Source organism: Lasioglossum baleicum, chromosome 17 (genome assembly GCF_051020765.1).
Source record: "Lasioglossum baleicum chromosome 17, iyLasBale1, whole genome shotgun sequence".
In the NCBI taxonomy this organism is placed as follows: Eukaryota; Metazoa; Arthropoda; class Insecta; order Hymenoptera; family Halictidae; genus Lasioglossum; species Lasioglossum baleicum.
The window spans coordinates 5,424,436-5,450,296 of record NC_134945.1 but is presented as its reverse complement, the minus strand read 5'-3'; the positions used below and the strand labels follow the sequence as shown (position 1 = coordinate 5,450,296).

Here is a 25,861-nt window from a genome sequence, read left to right as displayed (position 1 = left end):
ATATGGCCACCCTTGACCATCGAGCAACAACGAGCCAAGCTGGGGGCCGGGCCGTTCCCGGGGCGCGGACATCCACCGGCGCCAGCCAAATGGTGGAGCAAAAACGTGGCACCGCCGAATCGCAAGAGAGGGGCCACACACCCCACAAACCCAGCGGAGCCAGCATCACCGCCGAAGAAAGGGAAAAGAGACGTCGAGATCATAACGATTCACGACGATCGAAACACCGCCACAAACATGACCGGACCGGAGCAAACAGCCGCAAGCAGACCGGAACCAGGGAACGAGAAACCCGGTAATAACGGACTACCGGCCAACCCCGGGCAGCTAGCCGCAGCACACACGCTGCCACCGGTGCCATATGTGGGAGAGGATACACCATGCCCCACCGCATAGTATACCCTACCGACCGGACGCCTGTTAGAAGTGCCGCTCCGGTATGTCACCTCGAAGGCGAGGGAGTTCCGGCCGTCCAGCGGGAAGGAACGCTGGATCCTGTTCTTCAACAAAGACCAGACCCTACGACGGTGCAAACTAAGAAACACCAACCCGCGCACGGAAGAGTAGAGGAGGATGTACATACACATAGAAATTATTTTTTTTTCCTCGCTGTTAGCGCGAAGAATTTAAAACACTCTCGGCTTTTACCAGTTCATTTATTTTAGCGAAGAAGTTGTAAGTTTCTTCACTATTATACTTTGCAAACATCAAGTTTGTACAGACGGTGTATTACACGTGGTGCTCTCTTCGTATTAGACGACACTTGCTCTCTCGTAGTCGCATTAGGCGAGACTGAAATTTTCGGCGTAGTGATCGGTTATGAATGATCGAGCGCTATAATCGAGACGGTCGAACTTGTAACATACATAGGTAATTTGTCTTCTCCTAGATGGAGCGTCTAGTACAAATTGATAGTAACTTGAATACGAAACATACCGCCCGCCTCGCGGTATCATGTACCGCGAAGAAAAGAAAGAGGAGTAAAGATTACTTATAGAATTAATCGCAATTAACACATAACGACTTATTAACTAACAGGTAGTTTACAAAGGTTCGTAACAGAACGTACATACTGAGAGTGCGCGGTTTTGACGGTTACTACACGAGTGAGCCCGTCTTTTCCTGGGTGACATTTGGTCACACGACCTAACTCCCATTTAGCAGGGGGAAGCGTTGCGCTTTTCAGCAGTACCAGATCTCCAATTTGCAAATTAGGGGCTTGAGAATGCCACTTCGTTCTAGTTTGCAGATTTCGTAGATACTCGTTGCTCCATATCTTCCAAAATTGCTCGTGCATCTTATGGATCGTTTGCCATCGAGACAATCGATTTTCATTAAGGTCTAAGACAGAAGGAGTGGGAACAGACTTTATGGGTCCGCCCACTAAAAAATGGCCTGGAGTTAAAGCCTCGCAGGATTCGAGATCGTCGCTCAACGGAGCTAGGGGGCGCGAATTTAAGCACGCCTCAATCTTACACAATAGCGTGTTTAATTCTTCGATCGAAGGAGTATGAGCAGCGAGTATCAATTTTAGGTGAGTTTTCACACTTTTGACTCCGGCTTCCCAAATCCCACCAAAGTGAGGAGCAGCAGGTGGTATAAAATGCCAATTGATGCTATCACCTGCCAAGCGAGAGCGGAGGGCGGGATCTGAGATGACTTGCTGAAATGCGACACTTAATTCTTTGTCCGCTCCTTGAAAATTAGTGCCATTATCGCTATACATCTCGGAAGGTAATGAGCGACGCGATACAAAACGATCGAACGCGCTTAAGAACGCAGCGGTTGAATAATCGAGCACTAATTCGAGATGAATAGCTCGCGTGGCTAAACATATAAAGAGCGCTATATAAACTTTATGCGATTTGTAACCTCGACCGGAAAGTACGCGCGCTTGTAGCGGACCCGCGTAGTCCAGCCCACAGTGAGAAAACGGACGCGAAGGCGTGACTCTAACCTTGGGTAAGTCACCCATCTGTTGTTGTGCAGTGGTAGCACGAGCTCTCACGCACTTAACGCATTTATGAATTAAACGACGTACAATTCGTCGCGAGTTAATGATCCAAAATACTTGACGCACGATGCTCAAGGTCAACTGCGTACCGCCATGTAGTATATTCTGGTGACAATCGGCTATAATCAATTCAGATATTCGATGATTCGGTAAAACGATCGGAAAACGTTGAGAATATGACAGTTCAGAGTGGCGGAGCCGCCCGCCAACGCGAACAATAGCATCTGTGTCTAAAAACGGATTAAGTCGTAATAAAGGACTAGATTTAGGCAACGATTTACATTTTGTCAAGACCTTAATTTCCTCCTGGAAGTGAAGGGACTGAACGTACTTAATCCAAAATTTACGCGCTTCGTTAATTTCTCTTGCATTTATGACGTAGTCTAGAAATACCGTATCCTTTGCTTGACATCGCGATACAAAGCGAAATATGTAAGCGGTAACGCGTAACAATTTTACCCAAGAAGAGACTCGTGTAGGCAGATCCCATTCAACGTGAGTTTGAGCATGCAACGCTTCAAGTGAGATCTTTATTTCTTCTTTGACCTCATTGGGAGGACTAGGCATTAAATTCGGCCACTCATTAGGTGGTTTTATTAGCCAAGAAGGACCACACCACCAGAGTTGGTGGGTCGATAATTGAGATACGGTTAGACCACGCGAAGCACAGTCCGCGGGGTTAAATTCCGAAGGTACATGTCGCCAAGTAGCATTCGGCACGCGACCTTGTATTTCCGCGACTCTATGCGCGGTAAACGTCTTTAACCGGCTCGGATGCTTGTGAATCCATGCTAAGGCCACCGCGGAATCCGTCCAGCAGTAAACTGGACAGTTTATAAATTTTAAAGTTACTTGAACGTATTCAATGAGTCGAACCATTATGACGGCAGCTAACAGCTCCAGTCGTGGGATCGTCAGCGGTTTTAATGGCGCAACTTTAGTCTTTGCGATCAGTAAATGCAGACTTGTTTGTTCCGGAATGGTGACTACGCGTAAAAAGATTACTGCCGCATATGCATGTTGAGAAGCATCAGCGAACCCATGAATTTCGTAATTTAATGTCGAAGTTCCTAACCCGATCCATCGCGGGATGGTCATAAGTGGCAATTCTTTTAACTCTGCCGAATAAATATTCCACGATTGTTGTAAATCGACAGGCAACGGATCGTCCCAATTCAGTTTGGCACTCCATAATTTTTGCATAAAGATCTTAGCAGTGATAATTACAGGAGAAATCCATCCAAGAGGATCGAACATTCGAGCGATAGTCGACAAGACAGTTCGCTTCGTGTCGGTTTGATCAGAGTGAAAGTGAACTTTAAATTGGAACTGAAATTCATCTTTGGAAGGCACCCAGAATAAACCTAGCATTTTCACGCCTTCTATTTCCTGAAAAGGTCGACTAGAAGCTAATTCATGCTCCTGATCAGAAATGTCTGCGAGGAGACGAGGACAATTGCTTGACCATTTTCTTAAATGAAAACCGCCACGACTAAGAAGTTCGGTCACTTGGTGACGTAATTGTAAAGCTAGTATCCGATCATCGGCGCCAAAGAGCACGTCATCGACGTAAATTTGTTCGTTTAGAACTGGAGTTGCCAGGGGGAAATTCGTTCCTTCGTCTATTGCGAGCTGTTTGATTACTCGATTCGCGAGATACGGAGCAGAAGCGGTTCCATAAGTTACTGTACGTAATGCGTAATTTTTAAGAGAATGATTAGGATCAGAGCGCCACACTATAAGTTGAAAGTGGGTATCACGAGGATCCACCCAAATTTGCCGAAACATTTTAGCTATGTCGGCAGCGAAAACAAAACGAGACTTTCTCCACTTTAATATGATCGCGACAATGTCGGCTTGTAATTTTGGACCGACAAAAAGAAAGTCGTTTAATGTAGAACCGTTGCTAGTTCGCATTGAAGCATTGAAAACAACACGCAATCGCGTCGTTTTGCTGTCATGACGAATGACAGGATGATGAGATAAGAAGACATTTTGAGTTGACTGAGAATCAATTGCCGATTCTTCTCTCATGTGATTAAGATCCAAGTATTCTTGCAAGAATCCGTGATAAGAAGAGGCTTGTACAGGATTATTTTTCAGCCGTTTTTCTAAATTGTAAAAGGATTTTACAGCGATGTTATGTGTAAATCCGATATCGATAGGCGACTCGGTGTTAATAGGTAACCGTACCACGTATTTACCATCCGATTCGCGTGAATGGGTTTTTACGAAATGTTCTTCGCATTTTTTATCTTCCTCTGAAAGGAAATTTATTTGTGGAGTAGCTTCCACTTCCCAAAACTTATGCAATATTTCATTAATTTCGTTGTGAACCTCAGCATGCAGAGCGTGCAGATGAGTTACATGTTCATTGCTTGGTTGAATGGGACCAGTCAACACCCATCCAAAAATAGTGTTTTGCGCTATTAGAGCGCCTTGTTCGCCTTTACGAACACCGGTTAATAAGATCGAACTATAATAGTCGGCACCGATAATCAATTCTATCGGGGCATGACGCGAAATGAATGGATCAGCCCATTGCATATTTTGCCAATGAGTCCAACGATCTTGATTAGCCGTCGGAGAGACTTGATAAGCGGTGAGGCGTTTTAATATAAGAGCTTGAATGGTTATAACGGGTCCTGTTTCGTGACAGGATTCGATCAGCAGATTCGCTGCTGAGTTTACGGTAGCCGTTCGATTCGCGCCAATTCCCGACACTGTAGTATGAGTACGTTGGCGAGAGACGCGTAAAACTTGAGCCACATTTTCACTGACAAATGTAGCTTCAGAACCAGGATCGATTAAAGCACGAACCTGTACACTGCGTCCCGCGTGAGAGCTAATTTTGATCCACGCGGTAGCTAGGAGTATTTGTTTTGAATGGGTCCGCGTCGACCCTAGATGTGTTTGTACATTAGGCGTTTGTACGCTTGAATTACTGTTGATACTCGGAACTAGAGTGTCGTTCGTCGGAGCGAGAGAATTGGAATTTCGAGACAATCTAAAGTCGTTCCCGTTTACCGATTCGCGGTTAGTACTGACTGATTGACCTTGATTTGGTCTGCGATCGGAATGCAAAAGGGTATGATGTTTTCCCTGACATTTTAAGCAGACCCGTTTGCTAGAACAGTTCGACGGAAAATGACCGCTTCGCAAACAATTAAAACAATGCTGATGAGAACGAGTGAGCGCAAGTCGCTGATCGACGGATTTGCTGCGAAATTCGTCACATTGATACAACGCATGATTTGCGCCGCACGCGATACATTTAGAATCACGAGCGTTCAAGTGCGCCTTTACATTTTGACTTTGTTTACTCTTGACGGGTTTGTTCGCTTGAATAGTAGAATCCTCGAATTCTTCGAGTGAGCGAATACGAATGTCTACAAACGAATTCCATTGCGCGAAGGACGGAAACTGAAGCTCTTCTCCCAAACGGAATTCCCATTCTTGTTTTGACTGTTTGTCTAACTTTTTTAGAAAATGGAATACTAGAATATCATCCCAATACTTGACTTTACGACCTAAATTCTTTAACGCAAGGAGCGCAGCATTAGATCTATCCCGTAAACTCTTTAAATCAGTTAATACGTTGACTCCGATAGGCGGAGAATCAAATAACATCTTTAAATGAGCCTTTACAAGAGAACGTTCATTAGTAAAGCGGTTTTTTAACTTTTCCCAAGCGGGTTTATAATTTGCCTTGGACGTGGCAATGTTTTTTAGAACGAACGCAGCTTCGCCCTCCAAGCTAGTTTTCAAATAATATAGTTTTTGAACGTCGCTTAACGACTTATTTTTGTCGACTAAAGCTATGAATAAATCATGAAAGCCTTCCCACTCGGTATAATCACCAGAGAATTTTGGTAACTCAACTTTTGGTGGCTTCATCGGTGCAGCTTCGTCTTGATCTTTCCCCGACGTTGTACCGTCGTCGTCGACCGAGGGTGGCAATTCGGACAGCGTAGCCAAAGCAGACGTCAGAAAGTCCAATGCCGTGAGGTAGGCAGACTCCGTTTGGTTGTAGATGTCATCTTTGAAGTACGGAAGCGTCGTCCTCTCCTGGTCGGTGGCCGTCGTTTCGATTCGAATATTGGTAGCCCCAAATTTCTCCCAATACTCTTTCAGCAAGACAATTCTATTGTTTATTGCCTGGTAGGTTTGGTTCACTTTCCCCATTTTGTGGTAATTGGAGAGAGTGTTATTAATCAAGCGCGAATGCACTTCCGCTTCTTTATGGAGAGAGTTCATGTTGCTTGTAAAGAATTACAAGGTTTAAATAAATTCAACTGTTAATTTTGAAACAGAATAGAACACAGAGAGCACGCGTAAGAGCACACAGCAACAAGCCAGAACGTCCTTGTTTGTTTTGAAGTCCTTGACTTTGAAACTGTCGGTTTCACGTAACGAACTTGCTTATAACATTCGCCACAAAATGTATTCTACAACTTACTGCGTGTTATAGAATAAGTTAACTAACGCACTTTATTGCTTCCATTCGCCACAGAAAGACGATGAATTCTATAACTTAATTGATGTTATAGATTGCATAGAAAACCGCACTGTAGACTCCCTTTTCGTTTGCACTTCGAACACTATTCGAGCATCCGATCCGGCTCGAAGGACCATATGTTAGCGCGAAGAATTTAAAACACTCTCGGCTTTTACCAGTTCATTTATTTTAGCGAAGAAGTTGTAAGTTTCTTCACTATTATACTTTGCAAACATCAAGTTTGTACAGACGGTGTATTACACGTGGTGCTCTCTTCGTATTAGACGACACTTGCTCTCTCGTAGTCGCATTAGGCGAGACTGAAATTTTCGGCGTAGTGATCGGTTATGAATGATCGAGCGCTATAATCGAGACGGTCGAACTTGTAACATACATAGGTAATTTGTCTTCTCCTAGATGGAGCGTCTAGTACAAATTGATAGTAACTTGAATACGAAACACTCGCTCTCTCATTTTCTTCGCCACCCAGCACGCGGGCTGACAGGTTGCACAACAGCGCGAAACTAATTTTTTCTTTTTCTTCCTTTCTTTTTCTCAGTCCTTTTATAGAGACGCATATGTTAATTTTTTTTTTCGGTCTATTACCGAGCGCCAAGCCGCAAAAGATGTATACAGGGTGTCCCAGAACAAGTGTCGTTCCTTGAAATGGGAGGTTCCTAAGACCATTCCAAGAGACATTTTCCTTAGCACCAATGTCAACTGCGGCTTTGTTTAGGAGTTATTAACGAAAAACACGGACCAATCAGAGCGCGCCCTGGGCCGCCGCGCCGCGCCACGCCGGCAAGCGAGTGTCGGTGGTACGCCGTGACATCGCAACGAACAAGAGTTTCTCGATTATGTGAATGCTCTCCGATTTCAATGAGCTTTGGATATGTGGTCAAGACCATTATTCTGAACAACATTTCTCTTTAGACTATTTGGCAGTTGGCTTTTGTTTACGAGATAATCGTAAAAAAGAGAAGGAGCACAGAAACTGATTGTATTAAAAACTCACTTATTCAGCCGTAAATCCATTTGCTGCTTCGAAATGTGTGTCACTCGGTCACTCGGTGACGAACTGCACAGATGTCTTCAGGTATACCGAAAGGTAAGGGGCATACAGCCAGGTCGACGATCTGCACAGCCGGTGGTAGATAGTTGGTATACTAAAGCCTAAGGGATGCGCGGTCAAGTCGACGATCCAGAATTTCACCTTCACTTTCGAATCGATAAATAATTCGTATGTTTATTTCACACAGATGCCTTCAAATTTCTCCACACTCACAATCACTGTTCACATTTGTCAACACATAGTTATGAACTAAAAATAATTGCCATATTCCTTGTACTGCTGCACAAATCACAACAATCAGGTAATGCAATCACTAGACCGCGGATATCATGCATTTGTAGCAAACATGAGTAGGTGCATTTTAATACAGTAGAGAGATTAAAATAATTTCAAAACAACATAGTATTATTTTCAACTTCTTAAAATGATCACAGTGAGAAATAAATATCTGTCTGGCTCCTGTCCCTTGTAATAGCGGCAGCCAACATTAATTTTGCATAAAGATCCTCAGTCTAGTGATTAGTTTAAATATCACTATCAAAAACACAGCTAATAGCAATCGTTAACTTTGAATTGACAAGTCTTTGGAGATGTTCTCTCTACCGCGGCTCGAACGACACTGATTTTCCGCAAGATTTTTCTAAAGAATTTAGGAAGGGTATTTAGTCGATGGGTAACCGCGCGTTCGAAAACGTCATCCGTCCTTTGACCCAGCAAGGGGTAAAAATGTGAGTTCAGCGTAGCATCCCTATTGTCCATAGGACCTTCCTTAAGAAACTTTCTAAAAGGACAGACGACGTTTTCGAACGGTTACTCATCGACTCTGCGTACCAATCTGCAGGAAAAACTAAACATGTGTTTGCCATAAATCTTACAGCGGTCCTTCTCGCGTCCTGTTTTTCGTCTAACCGTCCCGTCGTTTTCGTAAACGTGCTACAGCGTGCATTTCGAATTCCGACACTCTGAATGCCCTTCCTAAATTCTTTAGAACAATCTTGCGGAAAATCAGTGTCGTTCGAGCCGCGGTACAGAGAACATCTCCAAAGACTTGTCAATTCAAAGCTAACGATTGCTATTAGCTGTGTTTTTGATAGTGATATTTAAACTAATCACTAGACTGCGGATCTTTATGCAAAATTAATGTTGGCTGCCGCTATTACAAGGGACAGGAGCCAGACAGATATTTGATTCTCACTGTGATCATTTTAAGAAGTTGAAAATAATACTATGGTGTTTTGAAATTATTTTAATCTCTCTACTGTATTAAAATGCACCTACTAATGTTTGCTACAAATGCATGAAATCCGCGGTCTAGTGATTGCATTACCTGATTGTTGTGATTTGTGCAGCAGTACAAGGGATATGGCAATTATTATTAGTGCATAACTATGTGTTGACAAATGTGAACAGTGATTGTGAGTGTGGAGAAATTTCAAGGCATCTGTGTGAAATAAACATACGAATTATTTATCGATTCGAAAGTGAAGGTGAAATTTTGGATTGTCGACTTGACCGCGCATCCCTTAGGCCTTCTACCACCGGCTGTGCAGTTCGTCGACCTGGCCGTACGTCCCTCGGCTTTCGGTACTGCCGTATACCTGAAGACATCTGTGCAGTTCGTCACCGAGTGACCCATTGACACACATTTCGAAGCAGCAAATGGATTTACGGCTGAATAAGTAAGTTTTTAAAACAATCAGTATCTGCATCTTTTCTCGTTCGGGTAAAGTTGCCGTAAGTCGGGTAAGGATGATCCGGGTCTTCATCGATTTCAATGACCTTGAAATAATGTTATAAAACTCGACGTTTTAAATATCTTTTTCCTTTGAAATGGTGGACGGTCGGCTTTAGTTTCGAAGACATTAGCAGGCCGTGTCCGCTGTCATGAACACCCATAATGAATTTACAAGTAAAGTTTCTCGCGATAATCTCGTAAACTAAAGCCTACAGCCACAAATTCTAAAGAGAAATGTTGTTCAGAATAATGGTCTTGACCACATATCCAAAACTCATTGAAATAGGATAGAAGCTAGGAGTACATCGATCCCATGGATTTACAAGTAAAGTTTCTCGCGATAATCTCGTAAACTAAAGCCGATCGCTAAAAAGTCTAAAGAGAAATGTTGTTCAGAATAATGATCTTGACCACATATCCAAAGCTCATTGAAATCGGAGAGCATTCACATAATCGAGAAACTCTTGTTCGTTGCGATGTCACGGCGTACCACCGACACTCGCTTGCCGGCGCGGCGGCCCAGGGCGCGCTCTGATTGGTCCGTGTTTTTCGTTAATAACTCCTAAACAAAGCCGCAGTTGACATTGGTGCAAAGGAAAATGTCTCTTGGAATGGTCTCAGGAACCTACCATTTCAAGGAACGACACTTGTTCTGGGACATCCTGAATATGCAAGTAATCTACAATAATATTTTTCCATAAACGGTACTATTTAGTAACCTATATGTAGATACTTGAAAGTAACATATTCTCGTGACCGAGAGAAGCATGGAAAAACTTGTGTTAAAGAAATGATCTTTCTCACAAGTTTAGTGTATCAAATCGAGATAAAAACTTACCTAGGATGTAAAGGAAGGTTTATAGTGTAATTTTACTGCTTTTTGTTTTATACTCTTCGGTGGTTTTGATAGAATAAACAATCAAAAGTGATATAATTTTTTTCAGAAAATTAATATGTATCATGTAATAACTTTTTTTCTCAGCATAACACCTCTTTCATTTTTTTCGAGGTTAATCATTAGACATTGCTTTATACAATCCTGAAAAGTTTATATGCGATCTCATGCTGGAACATACCTTTTTATGCGATTTAGATCAGTATGGCATGAACCGACCGTATATCATATGACTGATAATGATGATGTAACGGTTCTGCTTACGACGGAGAAGTCGTCGCGGCGTCGTATCCTCTCGTGCTGGAATAACTCGTCGAGCCGGGTTCGTCTACCGGCGAGAGAATCGACTGAAGCTGAAAATGGACGAGGTGCGCGGGACGTGAAATAACGACAACGTGTATGTGTATTTTACGGGCCTCACTGCTCGTACATTCGCGTAACCGTGTGTCTCATGATCGGTCTTACTGATCCGTGATTCTAGGGACGATCTTTGCGTGATCGTTCATCGCGACGCGACGCGTATTCGTGGACCTGGTGCTTGTACCGGCGGCTGGGTTCAGACAGGAGTGGTTGGGAAACCCTGCCACGAGTCGGGAAATTCCCCGTGGCGGTTCTACGGTAAATGAAGAGGAAGCTGCCCCTTCATTTAGGCGTCTCCGGTAGCTGTCGGAGTTCTCGGGATGCTGCCCGAGAGGTTTGCTCAGGATGCTGCCTGAGCGGCAGAGAGGGATGCTGCCCTCTCTGTTCGGCGTGTATGCTGTCACGCCGGTGGGAACTAGGTTAGGTAGGAAGGTGTTCCTGGGATGCCGCCCAGGCTGGAAAAGAGGCCGGTGGCGGCCCGTGCCTCGTTTGCATCGCCTTTTATAGGCGGAGGTTGGTGGTGGGGGAATGGTGCGGGGGACAACGGATGTGTGACGTCGAGTTTCCGTATCCGTTAAGATGGCCGAACCTCGACGTCCGTTTCCCGCCGAATGTGTCTCGGAGCGCGGCATCGTACGTAGTGACGCGGTGTGTGGACGACGCGTTCGGTAATCCTCGGCGTCGGTCGGCTGTGTTCGGCGCGTGTCTAATAGTAACAGGCAGAGTTGGGCAGGAATTAATTACATGAGTAATTAATTACATCTTCAATTACAATTACATGTAATTGTAATTGCAATTCCAATTCCAATTACATGTAATTGTAATTGTATTTCTGCAATTCCAATTCCAATTACATGTAATTGTAACTGTAATTGTTAGTAGCAGTTACAAGTAATTGTAGCTGGTAGCTACAGTTCCTTTCCAAACAGACGACGCTCGCGCGTCGCGCGTGAACATTCACACACCGCTAGGGTACTCTGGGTATTTCTGAGAAATAGTTTTTCAATATTTGGCTGCATGTTGCCCGTCGCATGTTGCCCGTTAGATGACGCTGCAGTCACGCCGACGTAGTAGCCTCTCCGACAGGCAACATGCAGCCGAATATTGCAAAACCATTGCTCGGAAACGTAAAAGAAGGACTTTTGAGGCAAACAATGGCATAGATTGATCTTTCATCTAGCGATTTTGACTACTAAAAAACCCCGTCCTTGCATTATCGAGAAATCAGAAGTTGAATCCCGGACCCTTGCAATCCTCGCGTACGTATACATGGTCTAGCGGTGTGTGAAAGTACCCTAGCGGTGTGTGAATGTTCACGCGCGACGCGCGAGCGTCGTCTGTTTGGAAAGGAACTACAATTACTTGTAACTGCTACTAACAATTACAGTTACAATTACATGTAATTGGAATTGGAATTGCAATTACTTTCGCTCAACCAGTAATTGTAATTGTGGTCCGCAATTACAATTACTGGTTGAGCGAAAGTAATTGCAATTCCAATTACAATTACATGTATTTGTAATTGTATTTCTGCAATTCCAAATTACAGTAATTGGCAAGTAATTGTAACTGTAATTGAAATTACATTTTGCCCAACTCTGTGGCGAGGTGATCTAACGCGTCGCTCGCATCACCTGTTACGCACGACGACAAATAATGCAAACGATCTACATTCTACAATGTTTCATCGTTAATGACCATGGAACGAAACTTATCTCGAAACGCCTCCCACTGCTGGAAGCTCCCATTGAACGTTGGTAGGCGCATCTTTGGAAGATGAGATGACGATCGGGTGGATCCCTCGGCTGCGGGGGGTGCGCTGGCGGAGGTGTGGACCGATGCGGTGGCTGCGATGATCTCGGCCATGAAGTCCGACGCTTCAAAGAAGGCTTCCTCGCACGTCAGGAAATGGTAGTCTTGGAAATACGGCAGGCTCGCTTGAGTCTTCTGGTCGGCCAGAGCGCATATTCGCGCGTCCACCTCCTGGCACTTAACGAAGTTTTCCTTCAGGTTCTCAAGACGTTGTTGAGTGACGGCTTGGGTCATCTTGGCTTGTCCCAGCTTTTTAAAGTTGCTGAGAGCTCGTTGGACACAGTCCATGAGCTGTGTTTGTTTGGCGAGAAGGTCGGTCAATGTGGCCATCTTGACACCACGGTTTTCCGTTACACTTTTGCACACGGATATTCGAAATTCACTCCTCTTTTATCCGGCTCGAAGGACCAATGTTTGGGATGCTGGTAAGCGGATGTTGGATAGGTTGAGGAGGATTGAATGGTCTTGTGTGCAGGTCGGATGGAGATCGATTTATAGACGGATAAATGAAGGGTTCAAGCCAAATGTGATTCATTAACACTATTTATTGGTGAGTTTCGAACCCTGCCTCTGTCGGATGGAGTAGCGCGTGAGCTATTGTATACTGGTCGCGAACTCGTTACTTTTGGCGCGATTGAAGGATTCGACAGTAAAGTGTGCTTGTTGGTAGCAGCGATCTCGGATGTTCAAATTGAACTGGTTCGATCGGCACCGTTCGTCACCTTCGTGCTCGCATACACGAGGTTCAAAAGAACGGAGAGGGGGGACGCTCGCTGGTTTGATCGTTATTTATGATTTGACTTGAAGCGGTCGCGCGGTGGCGGATTCCCGAACACCTCGCAAATATATTACGATCGAGCCCCCCTTTACAATGTTTTTCCTTATAACAGCGACACGACGATGCAAGATCGGTATTTGTTTTTAGCAATCGCTCGTCCCCCCAAACATCAGAGACACGGAGAGTCGATTCTCGAATGTTCTACAACATTGTCGTGACCAGGAAACCGTTAGAGATTAAATAATTTGATATACCGTAACTGACCAAAAACAGTCGGCATTCGCTTCAGGTATTGCAACCTTCGGAACAACCCAATCGCGGTATGGGTCGATTGTATGCACGGTCATAAAATATCTACAGTTTAAAGTCTAAAGAATCCTCGCGTTCGTTAATCTCGGTCAAGTATCCACGTTCACCCTCGACCATCTTGTTTCAAGGATACGCGCTAGCTCGTAAATCTACGGTAAAGGGACACCATTAAATTCTTACAACATGCTTCCAAGGGTGCATCGGCCGACCCATACACAATTCTTAATATCGAAGATTTGTGTACGTATATTCCGGACAATAAACAATTCGCATGTATACGGTTCATCTGCACTGCTACTCTCGTAAGCCAAGAGATGGCATTGCCCTCGCAGGCCCGTCACATGGAAATGCTGCATGTTCATAAACAATCGAAAACCTCTCGTTCTCCAACTCGGGCATACTCCTACTCTTCTTTCCAATCGACCAATCGAATGAAAGTGTAAAGAGTGATCGATGTCCTAATTGGAAGCGAAAGTACAGCCTTACTGACGAGTCCTCCGGCAAGTCTAGGACGAAACGCAATTCTTTCATTTCTTTCATTTCCTTCATTCCATCCAATCCGATCCGATAAAATTGAAATAGTTGTCTAAAGTTAATTCGGCGGACAACCAAACGATAGACTCGCGAATACGACGGTCGCGACAAAACAGAATGTATCCCCCGTGTTATATGGGAATCCAATGTATTTCCTAATCCTGATAATAGCAACATTATTTCATACCTATATGTGGTAGTGCATTTGGTGCAAGTATCCTTCTACCATGTACAATCTTGAAGTCATTTTCCGTAAAATGTGCGGAACAGATTCTTGCTCCATTTGGAATCAAGTCTACATTTAGCTGCATTATATCTGCCCAAAGCGATTTCAGTCTTCCATGTGCTTTGGAAACCTATTACAAAATTAATTCAGTATGTAACATTATATCATTTGTCTCATTTTGATAATACAATATAATTTTTATGTACACAAATAGAATATTTTTCTTACCGATGATATGAGAAGTTGTTAGTATTGTTTACTTGTATTTCTCCCACAATCGGACGATGTCTCGTACGATTTTTACACGCTTTTACAATACACAGCGGCATTGTATAATTTTTAAAACATCAAATTCGCGTAGCGTCTTCTAAAAGTACGAATGCGCTTGCGCGATCACAACGAACCGTCAATAGGGCACCAGAATACCACGTGACCGTCGTTCCCTGCACCCCAAAAGTGGCTTCCCTCCCGCAGTAATAAGGTCTTTGCCCACTAGACCCCTCTTCTGCCTACCTGCGCCATCGCTCCGTCCCCGTTTTGGGGATGGGCCATACCTGCCCATGGGCCTACCTGCGCCATACCTGCAATGGCGCCATCTACCTGCAGGCGCAGGTATAGTAGGCGCAGTCCAATTGAAATACACAGAAGAAACCGAAAACGGGGACGGAGCGATGGCGCAGGTAGGCAAAGGAGGCGTCTAGTGGGCAAAGACCCATATGCTCCGTCCCCTTATTCCTATGTCCATGCTGATTTCAGAAGGAAGGTGACGGTTTTACGGACGCCGATGTACCTTCAAGTTGGAGTCACACGTTTACTTTTGACGCTCACCACGCGCGGGAAAAGAGCGAGGTTTTCGTCACTCCCACCAGGTTCCAAATTGGAACCTTGCGAGGAATGAAGACCAGAACACGTCTGACTTCCGATAAGAGACACTCGGTGATCTACATCGTGTATAGTAACTGTAGAACAAAGCTGGGGAAGTTCTTCCTCGTCGTTGCTGCTCGACCCCCACCATTATATGTATAGCCCGTTCTCTCAGTCTTCAGCAGCACTCTAGTTTGACTTTATCTCCAGAGCAGTGATGAGATATTGGCCAGGTTTCCTCGTGCATGCGTTTACTTCGTGCATTTACACCCAAAACAGGGTGTAAATCTATTATCTATATTTTGAGGAAAATGTAGAGGGGGCACTGATATTGGCGGGAAAGTACCAGAACCATCTCTTCCAGAAAAAGATGAACTGATGAGCCTGGAACGGTGGCTGTGTCGTTGCATCGTTAACGTTTGCTACCGTTTGCTTTGTTTATTTTATTTCACCCGTAATAGCATAATACAACATGTATAATCTTGCATCCTTTCGAAATCCAAGAATTTTGTCATCTCCGTTGGTCAACCAGTGATCATGAAAGTGAGTAGAGCATCGTGAAACAGGACATCGAAACTCTGACAACCTTCAATAAACAATAACGTAATGTATTTAACAATGTAATGTATTCAACAGCACGACTAATTTGCGGTAACCCCTACCATGCCGAACTTCTCCATCGATATCGTTACAATTTTGGCGGTTGTGATGGTGATTGGTTGCATACAATTTTGCATAATGAACAGCAACGTCTTTTGGTCTGAGATCGATGCATTGTACCATTCACCGCAGTAACTGTGACATGTATCGTTATTTCGTCTTTATTACACTATAGTGACATACATACTATTACAGTAAAGTCGCTATCTAAGCTCGACGAAGGTGGCCGTTCTGAGTCACTTCGCCTACCAATTCCACTGGGGTGCATACCTCGCGAGGGGCTAAGAAGCTCGAGCTGCCTCGGTCACCGAGCAGTGTAAACATGCCGCGGAATCTAATACCGAGTCGAGTATATCGGTGTGAACCACTACTAATGCAATTGCAAAACTTCTTTATATTCCTATGGGACGACCACCAACTTGTTTGAGGCATTTTTCCGATTAGAATGACACTGAAGACGATATAATTTCAACTATATTTAGTGGTTCAATCGACGGTGTGGAGTACCTTTAGGACATACAAGAGGATAGCCAGTGAAAAAGAAATAGAAACAGCGACCGCGACGATCGGCAAATATTCAGAACCTATTGTATTGTTTAATACGATGCTAACTGTTTTATTTTAATTTTCTTCTTATACAACCTTTCTCCAGACATTTGTCACATTTTCCTGATTAAAATGAGTCGTTTAAAAACCTCCAACAGGCTGTAACTGCGTTAATCTGCAAAATTCTAGTCTAATTCTTTGAGAAAATAATTTTCGAGATGTTAAGATAAATTGCAAGTTATGCTTTACATGTATAGTAAACTCAACAAAAACAACAAGTTCCTATGGCCGTAAAAAGTTGTGAGATCAAAGAAAATACGGCCAAGTTCGTTAGTTTAGAAATACCTCTTGCAATACTGAAAAAAGAGTTTGTAAAAATTAGTTTAAAAGAACGCTATTTAATTTTTAATGAATTACATGGAGTGCTAAATTATTTAAACTTGGCCGTTACTTTTTAAAGCAAGGGCCATAAAAGGTGTTAGGTAGCGGCCAAGTTTGAATAATTTAGCCCTCCATGTAATTCATTAAAAATTAAATAGCGTTCTTTTAAACTTGGCTCCTGTTTACAGGATGTTTTTGTTGGGATTTCATCAATTTGTGTTGAAATTTCATCAATTATCAAGTAGGTATCATAGATTACATTACAAACACTCTGCCAGCGAATTAGAACCCAACTTTACCTAGATTTTTTTTTGTTATAATTTTAGTGTTATTTTCTACCTTATCGTAATCTAATGCTTCGTACAGACTAGAACATTTCGACGAACTGCGCCGCAAACCGCGCATTTCGACAAACATTTCGACGAACGTTTCGACGAATGGCGATCGGAACAGATTTGTGTAATTTCCAGATTTTCTTACGAACAACTATGGGAGCTGCAGCGGCGTATACTACACAAAGAAATACAGAAAATGTTGGCACTTTATTTACATGTAATGTTCAGGTCTCTACGAAGCATCAGATTCGAGATTAAATGACTCGAATTTTTGGAGATTTTATGACATTTCGACGAACATTTCGACGAACGTTGCCACGAACGCTGCCGCGCGCATTTCGGCGCGCACGAACTCGAACGGGGTGGCACTTACAAATCTGTTTGCAGGACAGATAGCATATCCTAAATATTCATAATATAAAGAATAAATGTCAAGAAATAGACATAAATTTATAAACAAAGATATCAGTGATTTAAATTATCTTAGTAAATTAAATTAAATTATAATTTGTCTCAAATTATTAAAGATGCCCTTGCTATGGAAACATTGCATTTTTTCCCGGATATTTTACGGGAATTCTGAACATTTTCGGGAATCTCGCACACCCCTGCAGAAATCCCGAAAAAATTCACGGGAAACCCGAACACCACCGGTAATCCCGAATATTTTCTGAAAAAACTCAGAATTTTGGGATCCCGTCCCACCATGATACGAGGCTTCCCATCCCGTTCCCGGCATCGGGATTCGGGAATTCCCGGGTTTTTAGCGGGGTTGCCTCCAACTTTTTCTATAAGAACTCTATTTCTCTCGATATTGAAGAAAATGTATTATTTATTGTATTTGTTTAAAACAAAAATCCGTATTTACATGCTGTCCTTCTCTACGTTTCCCGAACATTTTCTGGATTCCCAGACATTTTCGGGAATTCCCGTCCCGTCCCGCACACCTCTAGTGTTTACATAACAAGATGTGTGCGATTTTCACAACTAAGAACGCTCAGCCAAACCGAAAAGGGCTCGATGTGTGACCAACCTTGTTGTTTACGGAACGCGCTCTCGGAACTTAACCCTTCCGTTTTTATTCAGAATATGTATCGTAGAATCATATAAGAACGAAATTTCATCATGTTGCAACATCTCCAAAAATTCGATTCATTTAATCTCGATGCTTCGTACAGACCTGAACATTACAACTCAATAAACTGCCAACATTTTCTGTATTTCTTTGTGTAGTATACGCCGCTGCAGCTCCCATAGTTGTTCGCAAGAAAATCTGGAAATAGCACAAATCCGTTCCGATCGCCATTCGTCGAAACGTTCGTCGAAATGCGCGGTTCGCGGCGCAGTTCGCGGCGCAGTTCGTCGAAATGTTCTAGTCTGTAAGAGGCCATGACGAGGCCTAACAGTTTCAGATTTTTGCCACTACCTCGAATGGCGCTGTACGGACGTTTCAAGAGCAGATGATTCTTTCTGGAATTTACATGGTTCCTTATGGGAAAAGCGGCATATTTCATTTTCTCCATACATAACCTATTTCGCAATGTGTTTTTTTTTAATACAACCCCTTTAAGGTGTAAAAGTTCAAACTTTGACAATTATTCCTTTGAGTGTTTGTTATGATGGACCTATGTACCAAATTTCAAGCTTGTACTATAGGTCAATGGGAAGTACCCAAAAGGTTTTGATGATCTGTCAGTCAATGAGTCAGTCAGTCAGTGACAAATTTAGCGATTTTTGAGGTCCTATATCTCGAAACCTACTAATGTTGGAAGATTAATGTTTTGTAAATATTGAGATATGATAGCATTTAACAAGTGTACGAAATTACATCTCTCCATCTGCCTCCAGTGCCGAGTTACAAGCCTCTAAAGAACAGCCAAGTTGTTTCGTGTAGAAGGAGGTAGTGCGAGGAACTTGGATGGTGCACTACCGTGCACCTAGATATGGGCCAAATTGTGTCTTGTTTGGTGTTATTTTAGTCAGAAAAATGTCGCAAATATATTGGTAAAATTTCATTAAAAACGAGTAAAAAATAAAGAAGTTTCGGTATTGCACTGGTGTTGTGTCATCGATATGCTATTTTTATGTAGTTTTATGCCGTATTTACATGCTGTCCTTTTCTATGTTCCGCGCGGTCGACCAAGCCACACATAATAGTGTCCGGTCTTGATCAATGCCACTACACAACCGAGAATTAACTTAGAATGGAAATTTACTGTATTTACTAGCGACATAATTATATGCAGCCGCATTACAGGACTTTTATACAATAAGGTGGGTATGAAGAAAAATCAAAGGAAATTGGTTAATTATGTACTCACATTTGACGAAAAACTTTTGAGCTGGCGTCTATGAGCTTCTGCGCCGGAACAGCATCAACGAACATATACCATAGACATACAGTAAAAAACGTTGCGAGTAGAAAAACTTCTTCTAAACATGAAGAGCCGTTGATCGCAATATACACCTAAACATTAATGTTTTTTGTAGATGAACTAAATGGAAATGACTAAGGATTTGCTTGACATGGAGTTAGATAACGTTATATAACTCCACCATTTTATAATTTTATCTAAAAATAAAGCCAAAATGTTGCTTAATGTTCCCTAGAAAAATCTTTTTTTCACAGTATCTCTATATGCAAAAAGAGTGTTACTCCACTTTATTAAACTTACTGAAATGACGTAACTTTCTCATTGGAATGTTAATAAGTTACAAAATAAAAATTGTCGGAACTAAATGTAAGATACATGTGTGAGCTACATACAACATTTCCTTGGAGCTTTAATAACTTTCTTGAGTTGGAAGTAGTAACATTACATCCTTACTGAATGAGAGATTACACCCTTACATTTACAATAACATTTTTAGAATGTTCAGATGTTTTTCTTGCTTGCATACAGCCAATGTATTCATTTTTGTCATAAATACATAAAATCCGCAGGGTAGTTATTATACTCAAATCAACTTACTTGAACTAAGAATGTGCTGAGAACAATAATTTCCACGATCAGGAAGGGCACGTAATAAAATGAATAATTAGAGTTCACTGTAGCAATATACCTGTAAAGATCATACCTAGAACAGTAGAGTATTATTGAAGTGAAAACTTCCTTACGGGCGCAACGCGTATACAATCGCCGGCTGTGAATGAGTCTGATCTGTCACGCTCCGGGGTGAAACGCTATTTGCGTAAACTCGGAGCGAGAAAGGGACAGTTATGCAATCGCCATAGAAATTTTCACTTCGGTCGTGCGGTCTTATGCGCACAGTATTGGTCTGTTTGCAATATTTGTTTACTTTGTTTACAACTATTAGAACGCCGACATACTAACGAGGCATACTAACTTAATTATCTCTTTATGATACTCGACCGTGTGAACGAGAATTTTCTTTATACTGTATTTTCTGTCACGTTTTCTCGAACTGATGTTGAACACGTGCTCCAAACGATATCTACGGAAGAATCGGTTCAATCGTGCTACTTTAACACATAACAGGTAATTTTACACCTGAATACTGACCCAAAAATAGCGAACATTCCGCATGCGTGATTAATGATCATTATCCACTGCAGAGTCATGGCGGTAGACGCAACAACCGTGTAAATGTATGCCACAATCAAATATGAAAGAATAAGTGCATAATATTTATCCTGGACGAGAAAAAATTCACCTCGGACATGCTGTACGAAACGATTTATAAACGAGTTATTTGATATCGACATGTTCAAGACCTCTGGTATGATTTGAAAGCTTAATAAGCCAAACGCGTACACGTAAAGAGTTACTGAAACAAATGAAAGCACAACCTTATCTTATCTCTTATTAAACTCGACAGAAAGAAAATCCTTTCATCAGATTTTTATATGTATTGTCACGTCCGGTGGTTCTGCCATCATTAATATAATTAATATAATCAATGATATATAACATATACCTTTTTGAATTTCTTACTATGCTTAAACTAATAATGTTGTACGAGAAACCAAATATTAAATATTATTGTTAATAATCAATGTCAAAACTATCGTATGTATATTGTAGGGAGATGCCATCTCTGAGCGGCGAGAATTCCGTTGAATGTCACGACGTTAGTAACTGTAACGACGCGACGATTCGATATCTGTTATTATGTTTATCGATTTCGTTATTCATATTTGTAATATGCGATTTCTTTGTCATTCCGGTTCGACGTACGAAAACGAAAAAACGTGTTTGATCTCAGACGGAGATTCAGACGGGATAATTTAATTAGTTGTATTTGTTATAATTCAAATTTCGTATTAAAACATTTCGAGTTTACGAACGTATTATTCAATTTACGATTTAAATCCTACATTTTTGGGGGCTCGTCCTAAAGCCAGTGCGTGAAAGCAGTGTTCGCGCGTGCAACGACAGTTCAGTGTGCCTAAATTGTGATCGGAATATTACGGGAGTACATCCGCAATGTCTTCTCGGGATCTAAACGCGCTTATGGTCGCAGAGCTAAAAGAAATTCTGCGAAATGAGAGTCTACAGACGTCTGGAACGAAGTCAGAGCTGATAGCACGATTAATTGAACACGATCCATCATGTCAATGGGCCTACCGCGGTCAGACGGACACGGTCAACGAAAATGCGGGCGGAGACGTGTACGAGAGTCATACTTCGGGGAATACGGCGAGGAATGACGATGCAGTGGACGTTCGGCGCGAGATAATCCTTTTAAACAGAGAAAGAGAAATAGCAGAACTTGCGTTAATACAAGAAACACGACGTTCAAGCGGAGCAGAACATGCGAATCCGAGAGAAGAAATCACACACGGACGAGTTGGTGTGAAAACTGTCGCCGAGCTACTCGCGTACTTCGATGGGAAGTCGGAAGACTATCCAACGTGGGTGAAACAAATAAAGGTGTTACGAAGGACGTACAAATTGAATGATGACGAGACGAAAGTGTTGATAGGAATGCGCGTACGGGGAAAAGCGAGAGATTGGGTTCACTCCCGTTCTGAATACATTGAACTGCTCGCCGACGATTTACTCTCGAAGTTAGAACAGATGTTCTACCACAGGCCGAGCAACCTTGTGCTTCGCGACCGATTACGGGAACGAGTGTGGAAGAAGAACGAGTCTTTCGAGGACTATTTCCACGATAAAATTATAAAGGCGAACCGTATACCGATAGACGACGAAGTTGAGCTTGTCGACCACATCATCGAGGGCATTCCGGACAGGTCTCTGAGGTCACAAGCGAAAATGCATTGTTTCAAGACTCCAGAAGCATTGCTGGTGGCTTTTGAACAGTTGATGCTTCCGTCAACGAGCTTCGCGGGAAATTCGTTAATCGACGAGCGGAGGAGACTACCAACAACCCAACAGGATAGGGAAGCGTTCCGGAAAGACAAATCGAGGAGATGCTTCATCTGCAACACTGAAGGTCATCTCAGTGCAGACTGTCCGGCGAAGTCTCGCGGTCCCAAATGTTTTCGGTGCGGCCAACATGGACACCTTGCGCCGAACTGCCCAAAGCGAGATACTGGCCCCGAAAAAACGGTGAAATTGGTAACACGATTTCCTTCTGCTCAATCGTGTAAGGCGGTAAGATTGAACAATGTTGAACTGATGTCGATAATAGATACCGCGAGTGATCTAACGCTCATGAGCGCGTCTTGTCTTGTAAAAATAGGAGCACCGTGTTTACAGATTAGCGGAACGACTTTTGCGGGCGTTGGATCAAACGGACATAAGACGTTAGGCAAATTTAGAACCAGCGTTGTTATCGATGAACACGCATATGAAATTGAATTTCACGTAGTTTCCGATATTTTACTAAAACACGATTTACTTTTAGGCGCAGACTTCTTAAATAAAGTTAAGTTAGTCAGAAACGGACGAGAGATAACGATAGAGAAAATTCGCGAAGACCCTGTCACTGATAAATGGTGTGATGAAAGTATACCGGAAGTTTTTCGGATCGTATGCGAGCGAGAGGAAGTAGATGTAACACATATAGACGATATTGCGATTCGAGAACGAGTCAAGAATTTTATTGTCGAGTACGCGCCTAAAAAAATTAAGGAGGTGAACGTAGAAATGAGTATTGTTCTGAAAGACGAGGAACCCGTGTTTCAGAGACCACGACGTTTAGCACCAGCAGAAAAGAGTGCGGTAGACGCACAAATAAGCGATTGGTTACGGGATGGCATTATTCAGCCGTCTCTCTCTGAATACGCGAGTCCCATCGTTCTCGTAAAGAAAAAAGACGGCTCTATACGTTTGTGCGTAGATTATAGAAAATTAAACCAGAAGATAGTAAGGGACCGTTACCCTTTACCTCTCGTGGAAGACCAGCTGGACGCGTTACAGGGCGCTAAACTGTTCAGTACCCTTGACTTAAGAAATGGATTTTTCCATGTGCCGGTACATAAGGATAGCCGTAAGTTCACATCGTTTGTTGTACCCAATGGTCAGTATGAATTTTTACGCGTTCCTTTCGGTTTATCTAACTCTCCAGCTGTCTTCGTGAGATTCATTAATATGGTTTTCAGAGATCTTTTGCAACAAAAAGTTATTTTGGCCTATATGGATGACATCATCGTACCATCGAGTGACTTAGAAAGCGGAATACAAAAACTGGAACAAGTTTTAGCAGTAGCTAGCGATCACGGTCTGGAAATAAATTGGAAAAAATGTTCATGGCTACGCAGTAAAGTCGAATTTTTGGGACACATTGTAGAGAATGGCTCTGTTCGGCCGTCTGAGGGTAAAACAGCGGCCGTAGCAAAATTTCCAGTACCGAAGAACGCCAAACAAGTTCAAAGCTTTTTGGGTCTGACCGGAAACTTTCGAAAATTTATAGAAGGTTATTCAACAATCGCTAGACCATTGACGAACCTGTTACGAGCAGGCGTTACGTTCGAGCTCGATGGTACGGCGCACAGTGGTCGGAACGTATAGGGAAAATGGAAAAAACTTCATAACTTCGGCAATTCTCAATATTTTTGAATAATTCTTTTTTTTATTGCTTCTCAATCTTCAAACTTCTCATATTATCAAACGAAATATTAAACAATGAACTTAATATAATTGTTTATACATAATATTGTTTATTACATTACGAACTCTTATTTCAGCATACTAAAATTGAATACTTGAAATAGTATTAAGCAAACAGACTAGAAATAGAATTAAACAAACAAACTTCAAATAGTATTAAACAAACAAACTTTAAATAGTATTAGACAAACAAACTTGAAATAGTATTAATCAAAAAGCTTAATATCATTTTGTATACATAATATTACGAATAATATTATTAACGAATAGTATTATATTAGTATAATAATATTTACATAATATACATGAACACTATTTCAATAGAGACTGCGCTTGTTCAGTAAGTGGCAGTGATTTGGTCTTCGGTTCTGGTCTTAAAAGATTAATGTATGGATCCGAAGTTATTAAAAGCATGTGTAACATGTCCTCATTTGTTGCTAAACGAGATCACTTTCTGGTGTGGTGTATTCTATAGTATCTGTAATGTTTATTCCTACCCTCCTGGGCCTCTTCCGACAGCGAACCCCTATGGGATCCGTGCCTATGCATGGATATCTCTATCCATCGTATTTAGAAAAAAATACTTCCAATGAAATTTGTATGGTTTTCAAACAGCTAAGACGCAGAAAGTTAAACATCTTAGACTTGTAGAACCGGCAAGAAAATATTTAAACATATTCTAAGAATATGCTAAGAAAATTGGTATCCCAAAAAACTCGTTTATTGTTAGAACATTAAAACATCAGATTCTTCTCTAATACACTAGATGATTACATTTTTTGTAATCGCAGTGGTTTTCAAATTAAATTTTGTATCTATTTTATATACCCATACTTTGCTTTCGAAAATTAGTAACTGTATCCTAAAAATTAATTCGAATTAAAAAGTGGATACATACAGTATTTACATATTTACAAAGTATTTACATACACGTGAAATAATCATGGCGATTGATCATTTTGTTGGAATTTATTCCTATGAGAATAACAATTCGGTACAGGGATCATAATCCTTCGAACCGTCTAGCGAAGTGCCGCCCACTTATTCAGGAATCCTGCTTCGTTGCTGAAACTTCATGCGCTCTCAAACTTTAAACGTCAATATCAGCAAAACGTGGAAAAACGTGGCGCTGATTTTTGCAGGACTATTGTGTGATGGTGTCTTCTTTCAAAAGATGCCACTCAGAGAATGTAGGAACGTGTAGCTTTTTTTGTAGAGCTACAGAAAGCAGCTGTAATATGAAATTATACGTATCCTACTTTCGGGCTTTATATTGTTATTTTGGTTGTGAGTTTTCGAAAATTATTAACATCGGGCATAAGCTGAGACTATATACATTTATAATATATAGCATATATGGTTATAAATGTCCTCAAAAATGAAAGAATAACGTCGAGCGTGTGGTTAGAAATCTATAAGAATCCAACTAGAATCTGAGAGGTCTACTTTAGATCTATTTTTCTCCGTTATTAAAGAGAAAAACATAGATCCATTTTCATAGCAAGATACATTGGTTTATGGCCTATCAGGAAATAGTGGTCAATATTTGAAATAACGACTTTCATAATTTAGGGTTTTTTCCTGCTTCCGACCACTGTGCGGCGCACAGTGGGGTATTTGGCCTGTTTAGCGCGCCAAAAGTCGAAATTTTTACTTTGTTAAAAATGACTAAAACTTTTTACCCATGTACCTGAATATATATGCAAGTAATCTACAATAATATTTTTCCATAAACGGTAGTATTTAGTAACCTATAGATACTTGAAAGTAACATATTCTCGTGACCGAGAGAAGCATGGAAA

The 25,861-nt window shown here is 41.9% G+C and overlaps 1 protein-coding gene across 1 annotated transcript; it reads right to left on the bottom strand.

The window, feature by feature from the left end:
• Window positions 1-1,027: 1,027 nt before the first annotated feature.
• Window positions 1,028-6,271, bottom strand: LOC143217543 (uncharacterized). The gene has a single exon (XM_076441931.1). The coding sequence runs from the start codon at window positions 6,269-6,271 to the stop codon at window positions 1,028-1,030; it is 5,244 nt and encodes a 1,747-aa protein (XP_076298046.1).
• Between the last annotated feature and the right edge of the window lie 19,590 nt (window positions 6,272-25,861).